At 37.5% G+C, this 24,254-nt stretch overlaps 2 protein-coding genes and 1 non-coding gene across 3 annotated transcripts; 1 reads left to right on the top strand and 2 right to left on the bottom strand.

Annotated features, from left to right (window-relative positions):
• Positions 1–15,801: 15,801 nt before the first annotated feature.
• On the bottom strand, positions 15,802–17,263 carry LOC145609383 (non-specific lipid transfer protein GPI-anchored 21-like). The gene is made up of 3 exons (XM_081664878.1): positions 16,837–17,263; positions 16,312–16,401; positions 15,802–16,205 (listed from the first exon to the last, which is right to left on the bottom strand). The coding sequence occupies exons 1-3, from the start codon at positions 17,165–17,167 to the stop codon at positions 15,973–15,975; spliced, it is 654 nt and encodes a 217-aa protein (XP_081521004.1). The 5' UTR covers positions 17,168–17,263; the 3' UTR covers positions 15,802–15,972.
• A 3,857-nt stretch (positions 17,264–21,120) lies between these two features.
• Positions 21,121–23,556, top strand: LOC145607158 (non-specific lipid transfer protein GPI-anchored 5-like). Its single transcript, XM_081662905.1, has 2 exons — positions 21,121–21,451; positions 23,432–23,556. The coding sequence occupies exons 1-2, from the start codon at positions 21,121–21,123 to the stop codon at positions 23,554–23,556; spliced, it is 456 nt and encodes a 151-aa protein (XP_081519031.1).
• Positions 23,557–23,862: 306 nt separating this feature from the next.
• On the bottom strand, positions 23,863–23,935 carry TRNAF-GAA (transfer RNA phenylalanine (anticodon GAA)). Its single transcript has one exon. It is a non-coding gene; the product is annotated as a tRNA-Phe (tRNA).
• Positions 23,936–24,254: the final 319 nt, after the last annotated feature.

Below are 24,254 nucleotides of genomic sequence, written 5' to 3'. Positions count from 1 at the left end.
TGATTTATCCCTCACTCTTTCACGTACCGGCTTGTGAGCAACACTTCTACCTATCTACCTAATAATATAGTTACCACGGTACTACTAATCTCACCATTATTTATTTTCCTCTTTTTTTTTTTTTTTTTTTTAATATAGAGTATGTTTAGGGTAATTTTACCCCGCCATGTGGACCAACCAGAGGGCAACACGTGTCAGCCCAAGGATGGTCCAAAGTGGACCTATCCCTGCTTGACACATGTCATCCCAGATATTTGGAGGAAAAGACGGCCTTCATGCCCAAATCCCGAGAAAGCCGCAATGCGGCGCAGCCCACCACTGATTAGGGTTCTATGACCTAATCAGGGGGCACAATTCCCAAGGACCCTATAAATAGGGAGATTCCCCTCTTTTGGAGGGCACGTTTTTCCATTTATTACAAACTGCCCCTTTGATAGAGACAACTGAGCTAGAAATCCTAGCAGATCCCCACCTAAATTTCCGCACCTTTTTCTCTCCTTTCAAGTTACTAACTTAATCGTCGGAGGCGGAGCACCTACCAACTGGTGTCTCCGTTTGTCTTGCAGGTACAGGCCGCACCGGACCAGTCTTCGAGCTGTAACTCTTCCGAGGGACAAAAACACCCAAAACAGAGTATACATAACCTTATTGTTATTTTTATTTTACTTTACTCATAATAATAAAATAACGCAATTAGGTAGACCTAAGGGCCTGTTCATATTTACTTAATTTCAGTTCAGTTCAGTTCAGTTCAGCTCCAATCAGTTCAGTTCCAATCAGTTCAGTTCAGTTCTTAATTTTCCTCTCTCATAAAATATTCATTTCAGCTCTGTTCAGTTCAATTCAATTCAGTTCAGTTCAGTTCAACTCTAATCAGTTCAGCTTAGTTTAGTAAATATGAACAGGCCCTAAGTTGATAGCGAACGATTTCTCTTACTCCGTAAATTATTAAAGCAAAAATTAACTCCTCTTGTGCAATTGGTTTAAAACAAATTCTCTAACTACTGCCCATGTGAGTTTTTTTTTTTTTTTTTTTTAACTTTATTTTGGTTCCACATAAATTGCTAACGTTGTTAGCGGCTTTGTATTAAAACCTCTAATAATATTAGCAGTATATATTAGGATGAGGGTCAACAAATATATATATATATATATAGAGAGAGAGAGAGAAAAGAGACCTATCAAATAAGAAATATGTTCTCTTTGAATTCATCATCTACAATTACACTCATTCCGGCAAGCACATACGACATACCCTACTTTATTGGAGGGAAAGAAACATGTTGTTACTGAAGTCCAAAAATCTCAAAATCGGTGAGAAGGGAAAGAGTTAAGAGTGAAGTCAACTCTCTTTGACTATTGCTTGAACCGATAATTGTACTTTTACCAATAACTAATTTTAACTGTTGATAGTTTTAGAATTACCAGTGGTTTTAAAAGCTATCGGAAAATTAATGATGACCTTAAAATTTACCGACAACTTGGTCGTCGGTGAATATAGTTTCAAGGCTTTCACGGTTTACGACATGTAGACACCTAAATGTGTTTCCCCATCCCAAAACCCAAAGATGAATAATTCATTCACCATTACTTGATCCGAATTGCGTAGTGAATTGAAGAACTGCTGGAGTTTTAGTTAGAAACCCTTAGCCCATTTACTTTCCCTAGCCCATTTCTTATTCTATTCTAACCCCAACCCTTTTTGTTCAAATGGTGATTATATGCGTTATTTTAGCCTTTTAGGACAGAACATTATTTACTACACGAAAGGCATTCCTGGCATTTTACTGTTTATAAGCTACATTAACATGACTCATATTTTAGGATTTAGGGATTAAAAATTACCGAAAGACTTCCTCCTTACAACTAAAGTACTTAACCTTTGGCGACAAGGTGGATTACACCAATCCTAAAGACGTCTATGGTGTAAGTGATCCACCAATGGTACAGCCGGTAAAAATTCTGGGTTTCTAACACTTAGCTTCCATCTGCAAAGTGCAAACTACGCTGCAAACAACACACTAGATAAGATTCTGAGGGTGCACGACATCAAAGTCCAAGATAATGAAATTTTCAAACAAAATGCAATTAGAATATTAGATTAATTTTGCCATCTCTTTATCATTGTCATCCTCTCCAAGTATAGTTGCATTACCAGGATAAAGGCTATGTATCATTTTACCATGAGTCATCCACTTCTTAATGTAGATGGTGTTTGGAACAGCTATTTATCTATCACGACCATGGATGAGACCAGGCAGGCAAGAAGGGATTAATGGACGAAGGATGGATTTAAGCTGTAAAGCAAAAATTTTGACAATAGCTCCTATGAGTGTTTTCCTAATAGGCTGTGCATTGATAATGACTAACCAGTACAGGGTCAATTTTCTCTTGATGCTTCTGGACTTCTGGTAATTTCAAGCTTTTTTTAGGCTGCAGCAGAGTACAGTCAAGACTCAAGAGCCATCCTCGGAAAATAACACATTTACATCTGTCAAATATGAAGATGAATAGTCTGATGTCTGGAAGAGATAATTTGTATCAAACATAATATTTTGGCCAGCTATTATTGCTGAAATGATTTGGTTTTGATGTTATAATCGACATATTGGGTGCATCTGATACGAATAGCATTCAGAGAAGACAACACATTGCTTGTGTTATTAGTATTAAGAGCAATATGTAAATGCTGCAGTAAAAGTTGCTCTAAAAGGTCAATAGAGCAGCTGCCTCACACAATATGGCTTGACATCTTTACAAATAGTTCCTGTGCTGTTTTTTGTTAGAAATAGTGCTATACACAGCTAATACACTGAATTCTGTACGTATAGCTGAGGTGAAGATATCTGAATGAGTTAAAAACAGGGTTACCAAACTTCAGCAGCTCCAAATCTGTAGCTTTCACAGAATCACACTAACCCCATCTGGCCGTGTACAGCATTATATGTAAACTGCAAAGTTATGCAAACCCGTAGTAAACAGATTGCAGAAGAGAATAATCAACAAATATGGTCTCATATCGTAGTGAATAAAAGAAAATACCTGGAGAGAATTACAGTTAAAGGAGTAATCAAGCTGACCCTTGTTGCTGGTGAAGCTTTAGAGGAGATCGAATGCAATCCTGGTGGTGGTGGTGAGGTATCAGCTGATGTCGGTGTCAAGTCCATTTCTGGAGTTGGAGAAAGAAGAGTTGGAGAACCTACAATAAATTACCAAGATTATTTTAGTACCCAATCTCATGAATAGAGACTACATCATGCTCCAGTTGACATATCGAAAGATAAATACCTGAGAACTGCTCAGAAGTAGTATTTATTCCAGACTCTGGACCTGCTGTCACGAATTGCATTACAATCATATCAATTCTGGATAGTTGTTTGGTTGATTACTTTGAAAGCTCAATTAGCGAGTTAATCCAACACTAAATTTAGTACCTGCGCTTTGGAGAGGGGGTGATGCCTCAGAATCTGGACAACGGAAAAAGTAAGAAAGACAAAATTATTAGTCCAGAGAGAAATAGACAAAACTATTATAAGTGAGATTGTAGTAACATGTATGTGGATGATTTCCTAGTTAGTACTCAATTGTAATGGGGAATATTATATAATACTTCGTATTAACTTAGTAGCATTACTTCATTTGATAGTTGTAGTATTGTATTCTGCTACACATCCTAACTAAGGGTTTTACTTAATTACAGATTTATAGCTGCTTACTTACCAAAATATTGTTTCATCACCTCTACTTTGTGTTAAACGAAGTTAAAGCTCAATACATTGGAGAGTTTCGTAAAATGAAGTTAACAATATTAGTAAAAGTTAACTATATCAGTAAATTATTTACATCTAGAAGGGCTAACCACATGTGAGTTCAATATCATCATACATTGTTCATAATAACTGATATTGCAGTTTATACTAAGACTCACTCAATTCATTTAACTCTTAAACCAGAATTTCAATGTATACTAGACATATCTAGGGACATGGTAACCAAAACCCGGCTAAGATTGAGCCTTGCCTACGCCACAACTCTTTTTGACTAACTCGATCAGCTAAAAGGCGAACACCAATAGAGTAAGAAGATGCCCCTCATCACATAACACCAAATTAACCAATAATAAAGATAACACTCTTCATTTACCATGTCTATGTACGAAAACAAGCCCTTCTAACCAACATCATAGAGAGATGATAATCATATATTCCGTGAGTATATTACAATTACAGCCTAACATACTCATAGCAAATTCCGCGTAAACCTAGCTCTATATACACCCGGGTGCAAGATGGACTTCGGACAACCAAACAATTGCCACTTCCAAATCACGAATACCTCAACACTTTTCAATCAAATTAAAAATAATCCAAACGCTAACAAATCGACCACATTGAAATTACAAGCATCTTAAGATTCAGTATTATATCAGATAATTTCATAATTTCAAACAGTATATTTTTGGTTTCCTCTTTTAATTAATTTTTTACTGGATCATTCCAGGTTACGAAAAAAATTGAAAACTCATCAAAATCCCTCAAATTAGGGTTGAGCAAAATGCAATCAAATAAGAGCAAAATTGAGCAACAAATCAAAGCAACAACACAAATTAAAGATTATCATAAAATCAAAGAATTCAAAATGAAGAGAAAAATTAAACGAATCAAACCTGAGCATAAAGACTTGAGAGAGAAATCAGTTAAGGAACCGAAGTTACTCTGGCGAGGAGGAGGACGAATGGAAGAGAGAGAATGAATCTTATCGGAATCGAGCGGAGCGCTGAAAATGGGAGGTTGAAGAAGAAGATAGCACAAGCAAAATCCACGCCCAGAAATGAGAATGTCGTTGTAGTTGAGACAACAATCGTCGGAAACAGAGGAGGAGAAGTTGCTTGGTGGAGATGCAGTGTATGGAAGACATGGTGAGAAGGAGACTAGTTCTTTGCTGCAGTGTTCTGACGCCATTGTTGAGGTTGAAGTTGAGGAGGAAGGAAGGTGGTTGGTGGAGAGGAAAAGAGTTAGGAGAGAGAAAATTGCAGTGTTGATGACCGCCATTGTTGAGTTGCTCTAAGCTCAGAGAGAGAAATAGAGGGGAATGTGTCAATGTCACACCTTATATTGTTTAAGGCGGGAAAGAATTGCTTATATTGACATCGTCCGTTCGTTTCCTTTAAAGGCGTCAATTCGGTTGTTTGGATCGGATTTGAGTGTCTTGATCGGTTCGTGAGATCATCGAATTGGATCTATTTAAAATCGAGTCACTATATTATCATCTCCATACGAATCAAAATCTGATTTTGGTTGTTGTTTTTTTTTTTTTTTTTTTTTGGGGGGGGGGGGGGGGCTGTTTCGAATTAGGTCGGTCGAGTCAGCTTTTGACTAGAGGTGTCAATTCGGATAACCGGATGGAGTTTGGGTCGGGTCTGTTCGGGTCGGGTCTACTCGGGTCGGATATGTTCGGATCAAAATTATCCTTTTAACTCGGGTCGGGTTGGATCGGGTCAAATTCGGGTCATGGTCTATCGAGTCCGGGTCGGATATGGGTCGGGTCAACTCCAGATCGGTTCACTTTCGGTTCGGATAAATTTGGATCGGGTTTAAAACGGGTTTAACCGGATAACTTCGGGTCGGATGAATTTGGGTCGGGTTGATTTCGGTTCGGATGATTTCGGTTCGGTCAAGTTCGGTTTGATTAAGATAAGGTTGATCCGTTGATTCATTAAATGGTCAGTTTCGATTTAATTCCTTTTTGTGTTTGGCTGGATTTTGGTCGAGCTGACCAAATTCATATCCAAATAAGGTTATTTTTAATCTAGAGATATTATTGAGTTTTTAACTTATTATTGGTTCAATATGATTATTAATTATGAAGCACGAAGTTTTAGTTTTCTCATTTGATCAAGTTATGTATAATTTTTATCTTAAAGGAAAATTGAGATTGAATAATTATCGATAACTTATCATACCTATATAAGTGAGACCGAGCTAGTGATATGTTGATGAGTAATAATAGTTACATATGGTGATATATACAAAATAGAATATCAATTTTTTAAGGTTATTACAAGGTTACAACTCTTCATCAATTGTACAATCTTGCGAGGTTATGAGTTCTGTACTATTAATTTAGTTTATTACTAATTCAATTTGTATAAGATATTTGTTAGAGTTGTTAGAATTACTTTATTACTAATTCAATTTTTATATTAAAAACTTGACATTATACATAGTGATTGTTAATTGTTACTATGTACATTCTTTTTATTTGAGCATAAATTATTGCATATGTACGTAGTGTGTGTATAACCGTACGATGTATAATGCCTATAATTCTAGGATAATGCACAGTTGTAGAGGAAGTAGTAATGAAGGAATGTTATGTATTTGTAAATACATAACAACGATTAAAATATTCTAAAAACACATGGTAGAGAGAGAAAAAAGGAGAGAGATAGGAAGAGAGAGCTCTTTATATGAACCTCATCTACTTTTTAGTCAGATTGTCTCACGTGATGGGTTTGTAGTAAACTTAAGACTCCAGACTATTTCTTTGTAGTAAAAAAGTTAACTTATTAATAATTAGTAAATATATAGTATAAGAACTTGAATAAAAAGGTCAATAATCAATTATGGTCGGGTTAAATTCGGATCGGGTAAAAATCAAATCGAGTTTAAATCGGATCGGGTTAATATCAGTTCGGGTCAAAACAGATCGGATCTGATCGGTTATTTGTCGGGTCAATTTCGGATCGGGTTGAGCTCGAGTCGGGTCAAATCGGTTCGGTTTGAGTTCAGGTCGGGTCAAATCGGATTCGGGTTGAGTTCAGGTCGGATCAAATCGGTGCCGGATTAAGTTCAGATCGGGTCAAGTTCGGATTCGGGTTGAGTTCGGTTCGGTTACAGATCGGGTTTGGGTCTTGAATTTCTCGGATCAAATCGGATCGGTTACAGTTCAAAACGGATAATTTTTTTCGGGTCGGTTCGGGTTTGACACCTCTACTTTTGACACCTCTAATTGCCCCTTAATTGTTGACTACTTGGAATAATTTGATATCATATGATATTACACTTTCTTATTAATATATAAAAATCAAATGTTATTGTGTATGAGTAAAATGTTGATAAAATAATCTCAATTAATATTTTCAATTTCTTGAAACTTTGATGTGTATATTATGATCTTATTTCTAGACATAAGACCTGTGCAATGAAAATCACGCAAATGGTAATGAGAAGAATTTTATGGTATGGAGTAAAACTATAATTGGCATCGTTTTTTGTTTTCAGTTTTCTATTTTTTTTTTAACAAAAAACCAAAAACTAATTGGAAACAAGAAAAATATGTTTCCACTTTTCTATTGTCAGTTTTCAAAATTATCATGATTTTAATAAGTTTGACTAATTTTTGTTTCATTACATGACTTACTAGATTAGTTTCTGTACCTTGCACAGTAGTTCATTTTTAAATTTTCGTTATAATTTATAATTAATTTTTATAAACAAAATAAAATCTAAAAATGTAGTTGACAAATTTTGATCAAAATAAAGGATTACAGGTATAAAATGATGTAAAAAGTTATCAAACTTATGTTAAGAATTTTTTTTTTTATAGATATATTAATATTTTACGTTTAAGATATGTCAAATCTTTTTGGAAAAATTGACGAGAATAATCCCAACTTTGCCTCAATCGCTCAAAATAATCCAAATTTTCGATTATTTTTTAATAATCCGAACTTCAATATTAATTTGCTTTCAATGATCCCAAGTGACCTTTAACCTGATGAACATGTAAATTTTTTTTAACAAAAAGTTTAATGTACATGTATCACTACATAATTGGTCAAAATAAGTTTAATTTTTAATTTGACTGCTAATAAAATCTTAACTAATGTTTTAACTACCTATTTAAAAAAAAATCTATTTTAAAAAATCAGCACCACCAGCGTCCAACACCAGCAATCACCTCCCCAACCCCCATCCACCGTGTCCAGACCCACTCTCCTGCCCCGCCCCCGCCGTCGTCCTTCCCCCTAAACCACCATAAGCTCACCACGAATCCCTTTCTCTCCCCCCCAAAATCCTTAAAACAAAATCCTTCCCCAACGCTTAAATTGCCCAACGCCCCTCCCCCAACCCTCGAAACCCCTATTAGTTCCAAGGATGGGCGAGGTGGAATCGGGGTTTTTGTGGTGGGAGAGGTTTTTCTCAAGGATTTCGGGGGAGATGGGGGTAGTTTTGGGGTGGCGGACGACGACTAGGGGTAAGGGGAAGGGTGATGTTGTTGGCCGACGCGGGGGAAGGTGGGTCTGGGGTCGGGGCCTTGGCTGCGGCGAAAATGTGGTGCCGAAGGTAGCTGGAGTTGCCGGGAGGTGGTGGTCTTTAGTTTAATAATTGAATTTTATTTAAATTTAAATTATCTTTTAAAATTTGTTTTTTTTACCAATTACGTACTGACACGTGTCAAATAACTTGTTATAACAAGTTGGATGACCGGTTGGGACCATTGGAAGCAAATTAATGTCAAAGTTCGGATTATTAAAAAATAATCGAAAGTTAGGATTATTTGAGCGAATGAGGCAAAGTTGGGATTATTATCGTCAATTTTTCCAATCTTTTTAATTTTTTAATTTTTTTATTATAAGTAATTATATTTTATAAATTTAGAGAACTATGTTTGTATAAGATTTGTTACTTTAAATTTTTTTTTTTTTAAAAAAAATAACTAAGGACACACCAGGAGATGACAGGTGTCATTGCTGGTGTGTCTTTTAGTATATAGTTATTGATTGATTGATGATTATTGATAATTGATTGATATCATATGAGTTTGAAAACCAAAAAATAGAAAAACGTAGCAATGCCAAACGAACCCTATATTTCAGTTTTGATTTCATTTTGTTTTCAATTCAATTTAGTTTAGTTATTTACTTTGGGTAATGTTATATGTAGCACTTAGAGTTATGAACAAACATTTAATAACTTTCCTCACTTAGTATTAATTTAGAAATGTATGACAAAATCACCCTCAAATTAGTGTAATTAATATTATATTTTTTATTTGTTTTTTTTTTTTTTTTTTCCATTTTATGCTTCTTATATGTAGCCCTAAGGATTATATTTAGCATTTTTATTATCGGTCTATAAAGCCACGAACTCAAGTTTAAACTCTAATGTGTTAGCCACTAAGCTATTACTCGCCATATTACATGTCATACAATAAAAAATTAAATATTACATAGAAATTGTAAGTGTGTATAATTCTCCTTGATTAGGTCATTCTCATTAAACAATATTTATAGGGATTACAACCTAACATATGAGTTAACCTAATTATACAAAAGGATATTCACAAAATATACTAGAGAATATTAACATATATCTCTATCATACCCCCGCAGTCATAGCGGTAGGAGGACGGACGCTAAGACTGAATCTAAAATCAAGAAATAATTGTCGCGGTAAGCCTTTGGTGAAAATATCGGCATAGTTATATGATGACGGAATATGTAGCACCCGGATGTGACCTAACGCTACCTTCTCACGGACGAAGTGTATATCCATCTCGATGTGCTTCGTTCGTTGGTGTTGGACCGGGTTGCTTGATAAATAAACCGCTGAAACATTATCACAATATACCAAAGTAGACCGTCGTAGTGGACAAAATAACTCGAGTAGTAGATTCCTAAGCCAGCACGTCTCAGAGACGGCATTAGCGACCCCCCTGTACTCCGACTCGGCGCTGCTCTTGGAGAGCGTTGCTTGCCTCTTTGCGGACCACGAAATCAGATTATCCCCTAGGAAAACACAGTAGCCCGACGTTGACCTCCTCGTGTCGGGGCAGCCACCCCAATCGGCGTCGGTGTAAGCCACAAGTCGTGTTGGTGAGGAAGGGAATAAATGAAGACCAAGGTGAAGAGTACCTTTAATGTATCTGATGACTCTTTTAAGAGCATTGAAATGTGGTTCGCGTGGGGCATGCATGAACAAGCACACTTGCTGTACCGCGTATGAAATGTCGGGGCGAGTGAAGGTTAAGTACTGGAGCGCTCCAGCCAAGCTGCGGTATAAAGAAGGGTCTGCCACGGGTTCCCCAACATGCGCACTTAGCTTGGAGTTAGTATCAACAGGTGTGGCGACCGTCTTGCAATTTAGCATTTTAGCTCTTTGAATAATCTCTTCGGCATATTTCTTTTGACAAAGGAACATGCTATTGGGAGTGCGAGTGACCGAAATGCCCAAAAAGTAGCTTAGCTTACCTAGGTCCGACATAGCAAATTCGGACTTGAGTAAGTCTATGATTTGGCACTTTAAACCCTCTGAAGAAGCAGTAAGAACGATATCATCCACATAGAGAAGCAAATAAGCCGTGTCCTTGCCACGATGGAAGATAAACAATGAATTATCACTCTTGCTGCAAGTAAACCCAATTTTCAAGAGATAAGAGGCAAAACGTTGATACCAAGCACGTGGTGCTTGCTTCAAGCCATAAAGAGATCTATTAAGACGACACACATGTGTTGGAGCATCCCAATTCACAAAACCCGGTGGTTGGTGCATGTAGACGGTTTCCTTTAAGTCACCATGACGAAAAGCGTTCTTAACATCCAACTGATGAATCGGCCAATTATAACCCATTGCAATACTTAGAACAGTCCGAATAGTAGCCGGCTTCACAACCGGGCTAAATGTTTCGTCACAATCCACACCCACCTCTTGTGACTTGCCATTAACCACAAGTCTAGCTTTATGCCGCTCAAGATCACCATTGTCCCTGTATTTATGTTTGTACAACCACATACACCGAATAACATTGACCCCTTCCGGTCTTGGAACAAGGTCCCAAGTATTTTGACTAGTGAGCGCATTAAACTCCTCGTGCATGGCCGTATTCCAATTAGGGTCGAGCAAGGCTAACTTTGGGTTCTTAGGCAATGGAGAAATGGACTGAACCGAAAGGTTTAGGGGGATTTTCGGTTTGAAAATACCATGCTTTGCTCTAGTCTGCATTTGAGGAGATAGAGAGGGCTGCGGACTTGGTGGAATTGGGCCAGTGAGAGAGGGAGTTGGGCTCGTGGGGGAATCAGGTGAGGTGGGCTGAGGGGAGGGAGGGAGATGAACTGGGCTGACCTGTTGGGTAGTCTGCCGTTGGGCCGTGGCTGGTTGCACAGGCCCACGTCCAACGGGTGGACTATTCTGCCCAACAGGTGACACGGGTGGGCTTAAGGGATTGGGAATTGGGCCAGCTGTAGGAGTGGGCTGGTCCGTGGACATGTATTGGTGGGTTATAATTTGTGGCAGATCATGGTCCAAGAAAGAGTAGTCTTGTTCTCTAAATTGTGAGATATTAGAGAACGGGAAAATATTTTCTACAAAAGTAACATGTCGAGAGGTGATTACTTTGTTTGTAGAAATGTCATAGCACAAATAACCCCTGTGGTTGGTCGGATAACCAAGGAAAACGCACGGAGTAGACCGTGGTGCTAGCTTATGGGGGGGCGGTGGAAGAGAGGTTAGGATAGCAAAGGCAACCGAAAATACGGAGATGGTCATATGTAGGAGTACGACGAAAGAGTATTTCAGTGGGGGTCTTGTTCTTAAGAGTGGTGGTAGGAAGGATGTTAAGAGTGTGAGTAACCACAGTGAGAGCATAGACCCAAAAAGAAGGAGGAAGTGAAGCATGAAAGAGAAGTGTGCGGACCATGTTATTTATAGTGCGTATTATACGCTCGGCTTTACCGTTTTGTGAGGAAGTGTTGGGACATGAGAACCTAAAACGTAAGCCATTGGTTGCACAAAATTTGTGAAAAGGTGAATTATCAAACTCACGGCCATTATCACTTTGGAAGGTTTTAACATGCTTCTCAAATTGAGTGAGAACATAGGCACGAAATTCGAGAAAAATATTGTAGACTTGTGATTTGAATTATAGGGGAAAAATCCAAAGAAAATGAGAGTAATCATCAAGTAACACCAAATAGTACTTATGTCCCAATTTACTAGAAATAGGAGAAGTCCACAAATCCGCATGTATTATATCAAAAGGAAAGAAAGTGACAGATACAAAAGATTTAAAAGGGAGTCTAACATGCTTCCCTAAAGGACAAGAGTAACAAAATTGGGTTTTGTGCCCATTATTACATTGAATTAAATTCCTATTCCTTAAAGTACTAAAAACTGGTGCACCGGGATGACCAAGTCGACTGTGCCAAATTGAAGGAGATAAAGCAGCTAAGGAGAGATTAGTATTATTGACTGAAGTAGCGGAAGATGAAGTGAATGGATAGAGGTCCCCCACACTATTGCACCTCACTAGAGGCTTCCCCGTATTGAGATCCTTCACAGAAAAACCGAAAGGGTCAAATTCAACAGAAACAGAATTGTCATAAGTGAACTTCCTAACAGAAATTAAATTCTTAATTATATTAGGAGTGAATAGGACATTTGTGAGGTTGAATGGTGGATGGGGAGAGGGTGTGGTAGTTGTGCCATAGCCTTTAATTGGAATACGTTTGCCATCACCAACCAAAATAAATTGAGGAACGCTCAAATTAGACAAAGTGGAGAGATTACCGGAGTTATTAGTGAGATGAGAAGTAGCGCCGGTATCCATGTACCAACCATTGTCCGGTTGTTGGAGTGTCATTGAGCTATAGGCCTGCCTAAGTTCAGTTGGGGACATGAGAGGCCCATAAGAGGATTGCGGTGGCCCAGGAGAGAAGTAGGCTTGTTGCTGAGATGGTCTTGGGCCCAAGATGCTCTGCTGTGGCCGAAAGTGCTGCTGGGGCTGCCAGTTGGGTACGGACACGGGGGAGAGGCCCATTGATTGGGCTGGGCTTGCTGCCAATTGAATTGGCCTGACCATTGCTGCTGCTGCGGGCCTTGAGGGTACCACTGCTGCTGAGGTTGGGAACTCGGGGTGGATTGGTTCTGCTTGCCCTTTCCACGCCCTTTCCCACCTTTGTTGTTGTTGGATTTCCCACGGCCACGCCCAGCACCGCGACCACCGCCACGAGGCTGCTGCTCAGATTGATCGTGTGGCGAAGGTGCGTGCTGCGACGCGCCAGAAGATGACGAAGAGGACTGAGTGACCAGGGCTTGCTGGGATTGCTCATCTTGCTTCGCCTTTCTCGTTTCTTCTAAAAGAAATTGAGAACGGGCCTTGTTGAAGCTAGGAATCGGGTCTGCCTGTTGAATCATGACGGCGAGAGTGTCATACTCTCCCTTGGGCAATCCCTTGATGAGTTGCAACACCATGGAATTCTCGGTGACCAGCCTATCAACGTTAGCTAATTGATCGGCCAAGAGTTTGATTTGTTTGCAATATTCAGCCATATTTGCAAAGTTCTCCAGACGGGTATTGGTGAATTGTTCTTCCAAGTACACGGCACGGGTATGTTTGTTATCATGGAAAATCTCTTTCAAGCGTTTCCACAATTCAAGAGCAGTTGCACCGGGCTTCATAATTGTATTCATAAGATCTCTAGAGATCGTACTATAAATCCATTGCTTGACTATAGCATCAAGGCGAGTCCAGGTTGCATCATCAATCCATGATGGACGAGAGACATCAGCATCAATGTGATCTTGTACATTAAACGCACAGGCATGTATTTTGAACAATTCGACCCAAGCTGCGTACTGGCCTTCTTCCTGATCCAAAGTGACAGGCAAGATGGTTTTGATGTTGTTGACAGCGTACGCAGGGTGAAAGGAGGAGGAGGGAGGAGGAGGAGGAGGAGTCTTGTCATTGCTGCGGGAAGGTACTTCGTCAGAGGCCATGGTTGAGACGAGGGGCTAGGCACGGATCGTTAGGGTTTAGGAAATTGGAGAGAAAGGAATTTCCTAGGAGGCAACTGATACCATGTAAGTGTGTATAATTCTCCTTGATTAGGTCATTCTCATTAAACAATATTTATAGGGATTACAACCTAACATATGAGTTAACCTAATTATACAAAAGGATATTCACAAAATATACTAGAGAATATTAACATATATCTGAAATAAAGATTATTATCATAGAAATAATGCAGGAACTCCAGGCCAAATTAACATATACTTCCAATGTAACTCTTGCCGCAAGGTATATTAGCTAGCTAGAAGCTATTGCCGCAAGGTATGGGATGTTGCTTGCTCGAAATTTGGGATATGAGAAGTTCGAACTTGAATGCGATGCCTTGACTGTCTGCAATGCTATCAACCAGAGACCAAATGGTCGTTCTGTTTTTTATCTGGTGGCAGATGATATTATAGGTGCAGGGGATCAATGTCTTGATTTTGCTATTAATCACATAAGACGAAATGACTATGTTGTAGCCCATTTGTTTGCTAGATTAGTACCTGTTAATGGTGTTGAACAATATTTTGTAAGTTCCTTCCCCTAGACATATTATTAGCTTTGGTGAAGTTAGATTCTAGTTGACTTTATATATGGCTTCCCCTGTTTCCCCAAAAAAAAAAAAAAAAAAAAAAAAAAAAAAAAAAAAAAAAAAAAAAAAAAAAAATTTAGGCAAGGACATCAAATTCATGAAACAAATTCTGTTCTTAGGCAACCTTCAATGCTCAATTAACTTTCTCATGGTCTGACTACAAATCTACAATAAGAAGGATTAAAACACCACATAGAAAATTTAGGCTATATATAAACCAAGGCATAAAGAGCTATAAAAATCAACCAACAGTTGAAGCAGAAAATATGATCCTCTTTACTACCAGATGAAGGTACATTATTGTTTCCATTCTCCACTACATGTAGCATCGGTGTAACATTTTTGGTTGGATGCGACTGCTGCTCCACCGCAGTAGAATTAGCAGTTGTGGTAGTGAGGCCTAATTGATCGTCGATTGCCTGAGGAGAAGCAGGAGGAGGAGGAGGAGGTTGCGGCAGTAGGGGGGTTTGTTGGGCAGTCCGAATATCCTTGGCTGGACTGTTGGGAGGAATTGGAAGCGATATTGGCATTGTACCTAAATCTTCAACAATAAATGAAACTCATTCATATTCAGCAAAGATTATGAGTAAATAAGTAATGTATTGCATCATTGTAAGAATATGATTAGAATGTATTTACCTCGGCACATGGTGAAAGGAGGGACTGTAATGTAACAGCTTGAAAAGGACAAAGAGAAAATGGTGGTTAATTGAGGAGCATCAGTCATGAATACCGAACACAAACAGTGGAACCCAACTCGGAGAGCTTGGTTAAGGGCTCTGCAACATGGCTCTAAGAAAACATATTGTCCTTCTTGGTTTAAGCACTTATCAAGCTGTAGGCCTTGTAACGAGCAACCCGGGCTTTGAGATTCTATCCCAAGAGGTAAAACACACAAGAATAAGGTCATTACTAGAGCTAATTTTACGCGCATCATGACTCTCAAACCCATTATGTTTACAGCAGTTTACTAGTGTTCATCAGTCTAAACTATATATGTGCTTAGAGCATTAGGAGGGCAGTTTGTACTTCCTCATTCTATTTTCATGATTCCATCGTTGCCCTTTTCTGTATCAATTTGTTATGCTCATTTTCGTTGTTTGATTAAAATGATGGGGCAGATTAGTAATTTAGGACGAGTCACACGAATGGTAAACGAAGTCATGTAAATGTGAAGGGTACCAACTATGAAGGGATGCTTAGATGAATGACTCATCCCACAATCAAAGCATTGACTGTATGAGCAGTAGGGAAGAAAACTAGGTTATGTACTGATAAACATTCATGTGCATTCTGATTACACCTAAAATATGTGTAAGTTCTCTGCATCAAGATCATTAAACATTTCGATATCAAACTCTACACAGTATAAGGACACAAAATAAAATTTTATTTCACAAAAACATGTACATAAATATTTCCTGATAAACAATCAACCTTACAATACAAGAAAACGAAAACACACCCGAAACAAATAATCACAACTCTCAAAAGAATAATCCTCATCCATATATTACATAACAGTGGATAAATCAGAAAATGATCTAGAAGTACTTCATCATCATGACAGCAACTGCTGAAAGTAGGACAGCAGGTGAAATGCTTAGAGAAGGCATTGCAGCTGAATCAGAAGGATTTAGAGAAGAACCCGAACTAGTTCCTGTACTTGTCGATGTTGGTGGCAGAGAACCACCTTCTACTGTAGATGGTGGAGTCAATGTTGGATTCGCGTCTGAAACTGGAGCTAGTGCTGGTGTATCAGATGTTGGGACTGTACCTGATGCATAGTTAAGCAACATATAAGAATTAGTCTTAATACTTTCATAAGCTTTTCTCATGTAATGGAATTCAAATAAATTTCATAATATATAGAAGATACTAACCTACTGGACTAGGGGAGATGGATGATGCAGGGGAGGCAGATGGGCCGAAGGCAACCGGACCTGGAGCAGGAACTGGAGCACCAGGAGAAGCTGAAATCAGAGGAAAAATACAAGTTTAGTATCAAGCACAAGATAGGAAAACAAAATGACTTAAATAGTCCTTTCTTTTTACTTCGGAATTAAGTCAAGTTTGCAAGCTTTGATTAATAAGTTTAATACAAATTATATATATTGACACAAAGTTGTATATATAATATTACTAATGATGAAGTATATCCTTAAATGTTACTTCATATTACATAGATCATACATGGTTGTAAGAAATTATGCTAGGATTCCATTAGTATTATATCCACCTAATTAGTGTAGTCAATCTTTTTGTATTTTAGCCAATTGTATCAGTATAGATAATACGTAGTATAAAGTAATTTAATGGTTATGTTACTAAATTTATCATAATAAAACATGACAGGTACTAAAAAAAACTATAGAGCAGAGGAGGTTATATTGTTATAATGATTTCACCTTTGCACTGAAGTGGAACACCAGGTTGATTGCAGGCCCTAGGGAGGGAAATAGCCGTGGTCCGGTTGATAGGAAGACGGAAGGGAACACCCCCGGTCACAATTTGGCAAATACAGTCAGTACCATTGCTCATAAGATTCCTTAAAGAGTTGCAACAATCGGCTGTTGGTGAAGATCCGGTGCCACTGCTGTTGGTAAGGTAGTTTACGCAAGGGGTAAAGCTCGAAAGCATCGAGGATGTGCAAGGGGAAGTAGGAACTTGTGCATAAGCTCCTAAATCTAGCACCATCAAAGAAACTGCTAGTACTATGACACCTTTCATCATTTCCATGAGGAATTTAATTTTCTTGCAAACTTTAATTTGGTGCTTGGTTTAAATAACAAGAGTAAGATTATTGATTAATGAGTGTTTTTCCTATAGTAGTAATGAAATATAATTGAATTTGTAAGTTGGTGATTTAAGAAGGTTTAGTATGCAACAATTTATAGACAATTTTGAGGTAATAATAGTTGAAATATGGAATATTTGGTAGTTTTAAAGTGGGTTAGGAGCTCAACTACTTTTAACTAATTTATAAATACTAAAATAGGACTAAGGTTAGGTGGGTTTGGCCTGTTTTTGGGGTTAGCCATCTGACTTTGGATATTACTAATTTAAATGATTGGTTATCAGCTTAAGTCACAGTTATTATCAATTGGAACACTTATAACTGTTTTTGGTTTTAAAAGTAACCTAAACTATTGAATAAGTCAGCAAAAGAAGAGTTCAAAGAAAGTAAAAATAAACAAAGGTCAAAATACTTGGCACAATTTTCTTTTGGATGTTTAAGTTTGTGTCGTATTCTAAGGATTGTATAGCGTATTAAAATAAGTGCTGTTAAGTTTCTAATTATTAGTCAGTAAAAAGGTTTATGTTTCGGGGTTTTTTTTTTAGTCCCTTGGGAGAGTTACAACACTAAGACTGGACGCTCGCTTGGATGCCAGTACCTGCAAAACAACGGAGCACCGAATGGTCGGTGGTCCGCCTCCGAAGCTTAAGTTAGTCTAAGTCCGAAGAATAAGGTGCGGAATGTAAAAAGTTATCTGCTCGGATTCCGAGTTCGAGTGTACTGTTCTCTTGAGAGTGACAGTTCTGACAATGATTAGTAATCACTGAGTATTCCTCGGAAGGAGTGTAAAGGGTTCTTTTGTGTACGTATCACGTAGAAAGGAACGTAACGTAACGTAACCTCTTCATAAATGAGGAGGTCATCTCCTATTTATAGGCTTCTCGAAAAGCGTGCACTCCATAGGGTTTCGTGCCCTAGGGAATATTCACGCAGCTTTTGCAGACCTCGGGATTTGGGCCTGAAAGCCGCCAATCTCAGGTCCCTTTATCTGTCTGCCACGTGTCGTTCCCTGAGAGGTCCAAGGTGGCGCCCCTTTCAGTGACACGTGGCGGACTCTGATTGGGCCAACTGGCCTAGGGTATTTTTACCCAAATCAGTTTATATTTTGAAAGTATTTATTAAGATGAATCGAGCAATGTTGGTACAATAATTTATGGGAAGTAAAAGCTCATATGAAGGATGAGAAAGTACGCTTGATTGTGTGGTAATATTGCAATAATATAAAATGTCGCACTTTTGATCTTAAGACTATTTCTGTTGGAGTTAATGATTTTAATGATGACACAACTTCACTTACTTACAGACTAATAGGAGCTTGATTGTTTAAGTGTGTAATCAGATGCAATGACTAGGAGAATTAAGTGTCGTACAAAGATACCATGAGGAACAGGAAAGCCAGAAACAGAGGTATCCAAAAAGAAGAGATTTTTTTACAGGAAATGGTGCTTCAGAAATGAAGACTTAGCTTGAGAATAGAAGGTTCCCCTAAAGAAACAAATTAAAAGCTTCAGAGAAGAGAAGTTCCTTCCAATGAACAGAAGCCTCAGAGTAGAAGCTTCATTAGAGAAACATGAAGACTAAATATATTTTTATATTTTAGGATTTATGTAAGTATGAGATATTAAGTTACACTCAAAATTAGCTGTGTGGAATTGGTCTAAAAGATAAAATTGTGCATGCTAGTTTTTAGGAAAGCTGTTATTTCTCTAACGATTATCTTTTCCAAACAAAAAGGGATTTTTATTTTATTCTGATTTTTGAAATATCTTTTTAACAAATAAAATTTTCCAAAACTTACGGCCTACTCCCCATGACCTCTTTCATGTCATGGTCAAGCACATTGAGGAGTTCATGTTTCCTTGAATTTAGGAACATGATCTTCTTATTGGGTTGGAGTAGTGGCGTAATGGAGTTGCTGCGCAAAGAAGTTTTTCCATTGAGTTTATTTTTCTATAAATAGCTTTTGGTTTCGTATGGAAAACTCACCCTTGCTCACATAAGTTTTCAAGCTTTTGCTTTCTTAATTTGAGTTAAGAGTCCAATTCCACATTAGTGAAATAGAGTGTTCTTATACTAGAGTTATTTTCTTTCGAGATAGTTGTATTTTGGGAATGGGGAAGTTTGAGTGAACTTCTGTTTGTGAGAAAGAGAAGTGAGAAAGAGAAGAGAAGAGAAAGAGAAGAGAGAAATAGAAGAGAAGAGTAACAAGTTGGGTGACTTGTTCCTCGAGGCTTTGGGTTCGTTGAGGAACTCAAAGTTAGAGTCTTTGGTTTGTAATAGGATTGTTTGCCATATTCTAGTGAAAATTCTTTTCCTAAAATCGCAAGTGGTCGTGGTTTTTCTCATTGATTAGGGCCAAGGAGTTTTCCACGTAAAATTCTCTCTTGCACTTTTAGTTCCTTCGGTTTATCTTTCTGTTCCTTTAGCTTACTTAGTTTTAATTCCGCAAAAAGTTTGGCTAAATTGTCATACTACAACTCAAACCCCGGCCCCCACCCCCCTTCTTGTAGTATTCATTGAAACAACAATTTCGTATTGAAACAAGTTGCTTTTTGAGGTATTATGGGTAAGTGAAATTTTTAGTTGGAACAAAAACTTCAGATTCTCAATCAAATAACTTTTACCACTTCTTACGAGTTTAAACTGCACGAATTAATAACTTCCAAAGTTCCAATATAATGTATATCATTTACTACTACTTCTATTTATTTCCAAAAAAAAATAAATAAAATAATTACTACTACTTCTGTTTCATATTGTGAGTTTTTCACATTAGTTAAAATTTTGAACCACTACATGATTGCAATTGTCATTGCTTTATTGTACATGAACTTTTATTAGGAAATACACAATTCAAAGTTTACCTTAAAAAAGACCGAGAACTTGAAAAGAGAGATGAGTGACCGCTCTACATAAACAAGGTTTCTAGGTCTATGAAACATGAATCCTATTTTGAAACACCATCTAAAAATCACGATATGGTATGCGAGTTTGTCAAACCAACAACCCGTCTTGTGTGCGGCCGGCCACACCGTGTGGCCACTCAAAGCAACCCCTATACCATTGATTAAATAATCTCTGTAATACCAATCGATTAACCCTTATAACACTAATCGAGTAACTCTATAACAATGACGAAATAACCCCTTTAATACTGACCAAGTAACCCCATTACACTAGAGAAGTAACCCCTATAGTGGCTGAGCACACCGTGTGGTCAGCCACATATAAGACTTTGTGTTGTGCGCATCTTATATCTATTTTCAAAATCTACATACATTCTTATAGTAAACAATTAAATCATAATAAAAATCCCATTATTTTTTTAAAAAAATAAGAACATAAAAAGTTAAGGATATATAAAACTGGTAAAATGAAATTATTATTGTTGTTACCATAAAGGTTATTATTGTTGTTAACGTTCAAAAATTAAGTGTCCAAAAATTACACTCAACCATGCCAAAATTTTCCTGAACAAAATCATATCTTATGGTATTAGTTTTGTGTTAGGTAACCTGAATCTCATGATCTTTCAGCTAATCCTTCGCCAGGTGTATTATAACGGCTACCATATTATGATAAAAATAATACTTGCATACGAAGTATTGCACATTTGCACTGTACATATGACAAAAGTTATACAATTAGTTAAATTCATATCATCAAACACAACAATTTTAAACCACAAATTTAGATAGATGGACTACCCCTGAAAATGACACAAAAGTGTAAAATTTTCTTTAAAGTTGTTAACTGCTCTCTAATTTTTTGTTCTTGCTAGTCAAAATAAACCCCTACTTTGTTCACCTAGTACGTGCCCAAAACTACATAACATGCACTTCTTATATTTGATTCCTCAAAAAAATTGAAACAAGGTTTGTATAGCAAAAATAAAATGGCTTTGAGAAACATGGGGATGACGACTATGGTTATTATTATGTTGATCGTATCGATGTTTTGGGCAGGGGTTAGTGGTCAACCTAGCTGCCCTGCAGCGTTAACATCCTTAACTCCTTGTTTAAGCTTTAGTGTCCGAAATTCATCTACACCGTCTTCTTCTTGTTGCTCGGAGCTTGCTAATATGCTTCAAACGGCTCCAGTGTGTCTTTGTAACGTGCTTAATGGTGCTGGTGGGGAATTACTAGAAGGTTTCCTTGATCGGACACTCGCTAGTGCTCTTCCTAGCGCTTGTAATATGCAAACTCAATCTAGGAGTCAATGTGATGGTAAGTAACTACTATTTTGTTGATTCAATTCTAATTGAATTTGTATATTTTTATTTGCATGATTTTTTGGTTCATTTTCGTAATTTACAACATATATACATGCCATGCATTTTAAGGAATAGATTACGTAATGTAAACAGACAAATTAAGTAATCAAAATCTATGCACGTGGTACGTACCTAATTAAACCTTCTCTATTTTTGGTGATAAAATTAATTTTATAAAGTCACTCATTTACCTGCACTAAACAACTTTTAAAAAAAGCATGCCCCCCACCCCCCCGGCACCCAAAAAAAAAAAAAAAAAAGACTCGAGACTATTTTGAGGGCCTCACATGTTTCAATATTTGTAGTAGTATACTTCGTATAAGGTTAGTAGTAGCTAAGGGTAAATATGTACTCCCTCCGTTTTTAAATACTTGCTCCAATTCTCCATTCGCGGAATTTTAGAAGAAAGTAATAAAATATGAAGGTAGTTGGGTAGTTGAGAAAATAAAAAATTGTAAAAAAAACAAAAGTAGTGGAAGAATAGGAGGACACAGAGTATTATGTTAGGTCCACCAAATGTGAGAAATGAATTAAATATGTGGATTGCTAAATACCGCCAACGTTTTTTTATCAAACCGCCAACAAAAGTGATGAAGGGACAAAAATACCCTCAGTCATCTCCACTTTGCTTTCACTCTCCTAATAAGTCCATAAAGCCCAAATTCAACCGTCAACCATGCACCAAAAAGGCAACCACCATTGCCAGTTTTGCCACCACCACGACACCACCTACGCCACCTTGAGCATGACCACCGTCACCAACACCACCAAGATCACGATCACCACTACCTACCATCATTGCCCACAAGTCCACAACTACCAAGAGCTAACATATTTTTGTTTGAGTTGTCGGTTGCACCATCAGCATTCATTAATCATCAGAAAATGACCCACCACCTTCCTTTGTTGGCAGGAGGGTGGTGTTTTTTTTATATTGCCGGCGACCAGCACAATCGGTGCGCAAAACTGGTCACCCGGGACGGTAAACAGTTTCTAACGCCGGTTGATCATGGTAACTGGCATCCAAAACCGGTTCCGTCTCGGGTGACCGGTTTTCAAGCTAGTTGACCACGGTAACCGGCGTCCCACCAGTTTCCAACTTTCCATGGTGTTTAATCGGTTTTGCATGCCGAAGATTAATAATAATAATAAAAAAAAACAAATCGGTTTTCCAACTGATTTGCCGACCACCGTCGCTGTCCTTCCACCTCCGACGTACGGCCTCCGGTTCCCTTCACCTCCGAAGTAAAGGCGCTTTTGTAGTTGATGGTGGTTGGGAAGGGGTGGTTGTGGCCTTTATTGGGTTGTGAGAGAAAAAAAAAATAAAAGAGAAAGAAGAAGATGGGTGGGGGTATAGTAAGGGCATTGATGTCCATTCACCTAAAATATTGGTGGTTTTGATAAAAAATTGTTCACCCCCCCTCAAATATTGTAAAAGCTTTGTAAAAAAGGAAATGAAGTAAGTATTTAAAAACGGCCGGAAACGGAAAGTGGAGCAAGTATTTAAAAACGGAGGGAGTATTATGTAATTTCTCATTTCCTCAAGTTCAATAAAGACATCATTTTGTCTATCTATGAAGATGTACGTAATTAACACATGGTTATGAAGATATTAGGCATGATAGAGCTTTTTTGATGTTTTTGTTTTTTGTAATGTTAGACAAGCATGTAATACGGTTGCCCATCATATAGCTAGGTGGGATATTGGATTTTGTGACGAACTTGTTTGTACTGGGCCGTTTTCTTAGAGACGGAAATCGATTTAACTTAATAATATGCTCACGCTCCCTTTTCCTCAAAAAAAATTAACACATGGTTATAATACGTGTGTCTTTTTTATTCATTAATCTTCATTGCATTGTAATAACTTCAATTTATCTTTTCATAAACTTCGCATTAAAAATAACAAATAAAGTTTATAAATTGTTTGCAGGATTGGGCTCTCAAGATATGGGTGATAGTGGCAATGGTGCATACTCTAAAGGATCCATACTAAAGATGCCATTGATGCTTGCTATCTTCTTCACATTAGTAGCATCATATACACTCCATTTTTAATTAAGTACATACAATACTACATACGTTATTACTTTGTTTTAGATTTTACTGGAAATTCCTTATGTATATTTCGTCACATTATATAGTATTGTTTCATCTTGTTTTGGTTATTGGCTAGCCTCGTTGTAAGTCTTGTAAGTACAATGAACATTATAAAGTTTATACAAATTTTTAAAAATTTTTTTGTTAACTCTATTTGAATAAAATTATTAAATTTTGGTTTTACTATGCAATATGGATAAAAAACAATGCACTCAAATGAAAGAATATCAGAAATACATTAATTAAATAAAAGGCATTAAAAAATGCGGTGAGCGTGGATCGAACACGCGACCTTCAGATCTTCAGTCTGACGCTCTCCCAACTGAGCTATCCCCGCAATTGGTATTTAATTATCCCACAAATATTATATAAATAAAAATAGTAACGTTAGCTTCCATAAATTGTTAGTACGGACTACAAACACTATGGAACGAAAAAGTTTGTACACAATTGTTTCTACGATTTATACACTTTAGTAAACATTAATTGAGTACTTATAGATCATAACAGTGTGATGTTGAATTTCTTATTCTCATTCTTATTGATTAAATTAATACTTGTATATATTATTCTCACCTTTTGACACAACCCAGGCTAGGAAACTACAAGCTACCACCTTGATTCAACAGGCCAGGAGAACCAATCGCTTGGATACA

This window comes from Chenopodium album, chromosome 23 (genome assembly GCF_948465745.1).
Source record: "Chenopodium album chromosome 23, dcCheAlbu1.1, whole genome shotgun sequence".
NCBI lineage: Eukaryota > Viridiplantae > Streptophyta > Magnoliopsida > Caryophyllales > Amaranthaceae > Chenopodium > Chenopodium album.
This window is presented reverse-complemented; position numbering and strand designations above follow the sequence as displayed.

Excerpts from the sequence above, each read along its gene's own strand:
- LOC145607158 (XM_081662905.1), top strand. The coding sequence starts at position 21,121 with ATGGCTTTGAGAAACATGGGGATGACGACTATGGTTATTATTATGTTG. Across the intron at positions 21,452-23,431 it reads ATCTAGGAGTCAATGTGATG|GATTGGGCTCTCAAGATATG; the intron begins GTAAGTAACTAC and ends AATTGTTTGCAG.
- LOC145609383 (XM_081664878.1), bottom strand. The coding sequence starts at position 17,167 with ATGGAAATGATGAAAGGTGTCATAGTACTAGCAGTTTCTTTGATGGTG. Across the intron at positions 16,402-16,836 it reads TGTTCCACTTCAGTGCAAAG|CTTCTCCTGGTGCTCCAGTT; the intron begins GTGAAATCATTA and ends CTCTGATTTCAG. Across the intron at positions 16,206-16,311 it reads CATCTCCCCTAGTCCAGTAG|GTACAGTCCCAACATCTGAT; the intron begins GTTAGTATCTTC and ends ACTATGCATCAG.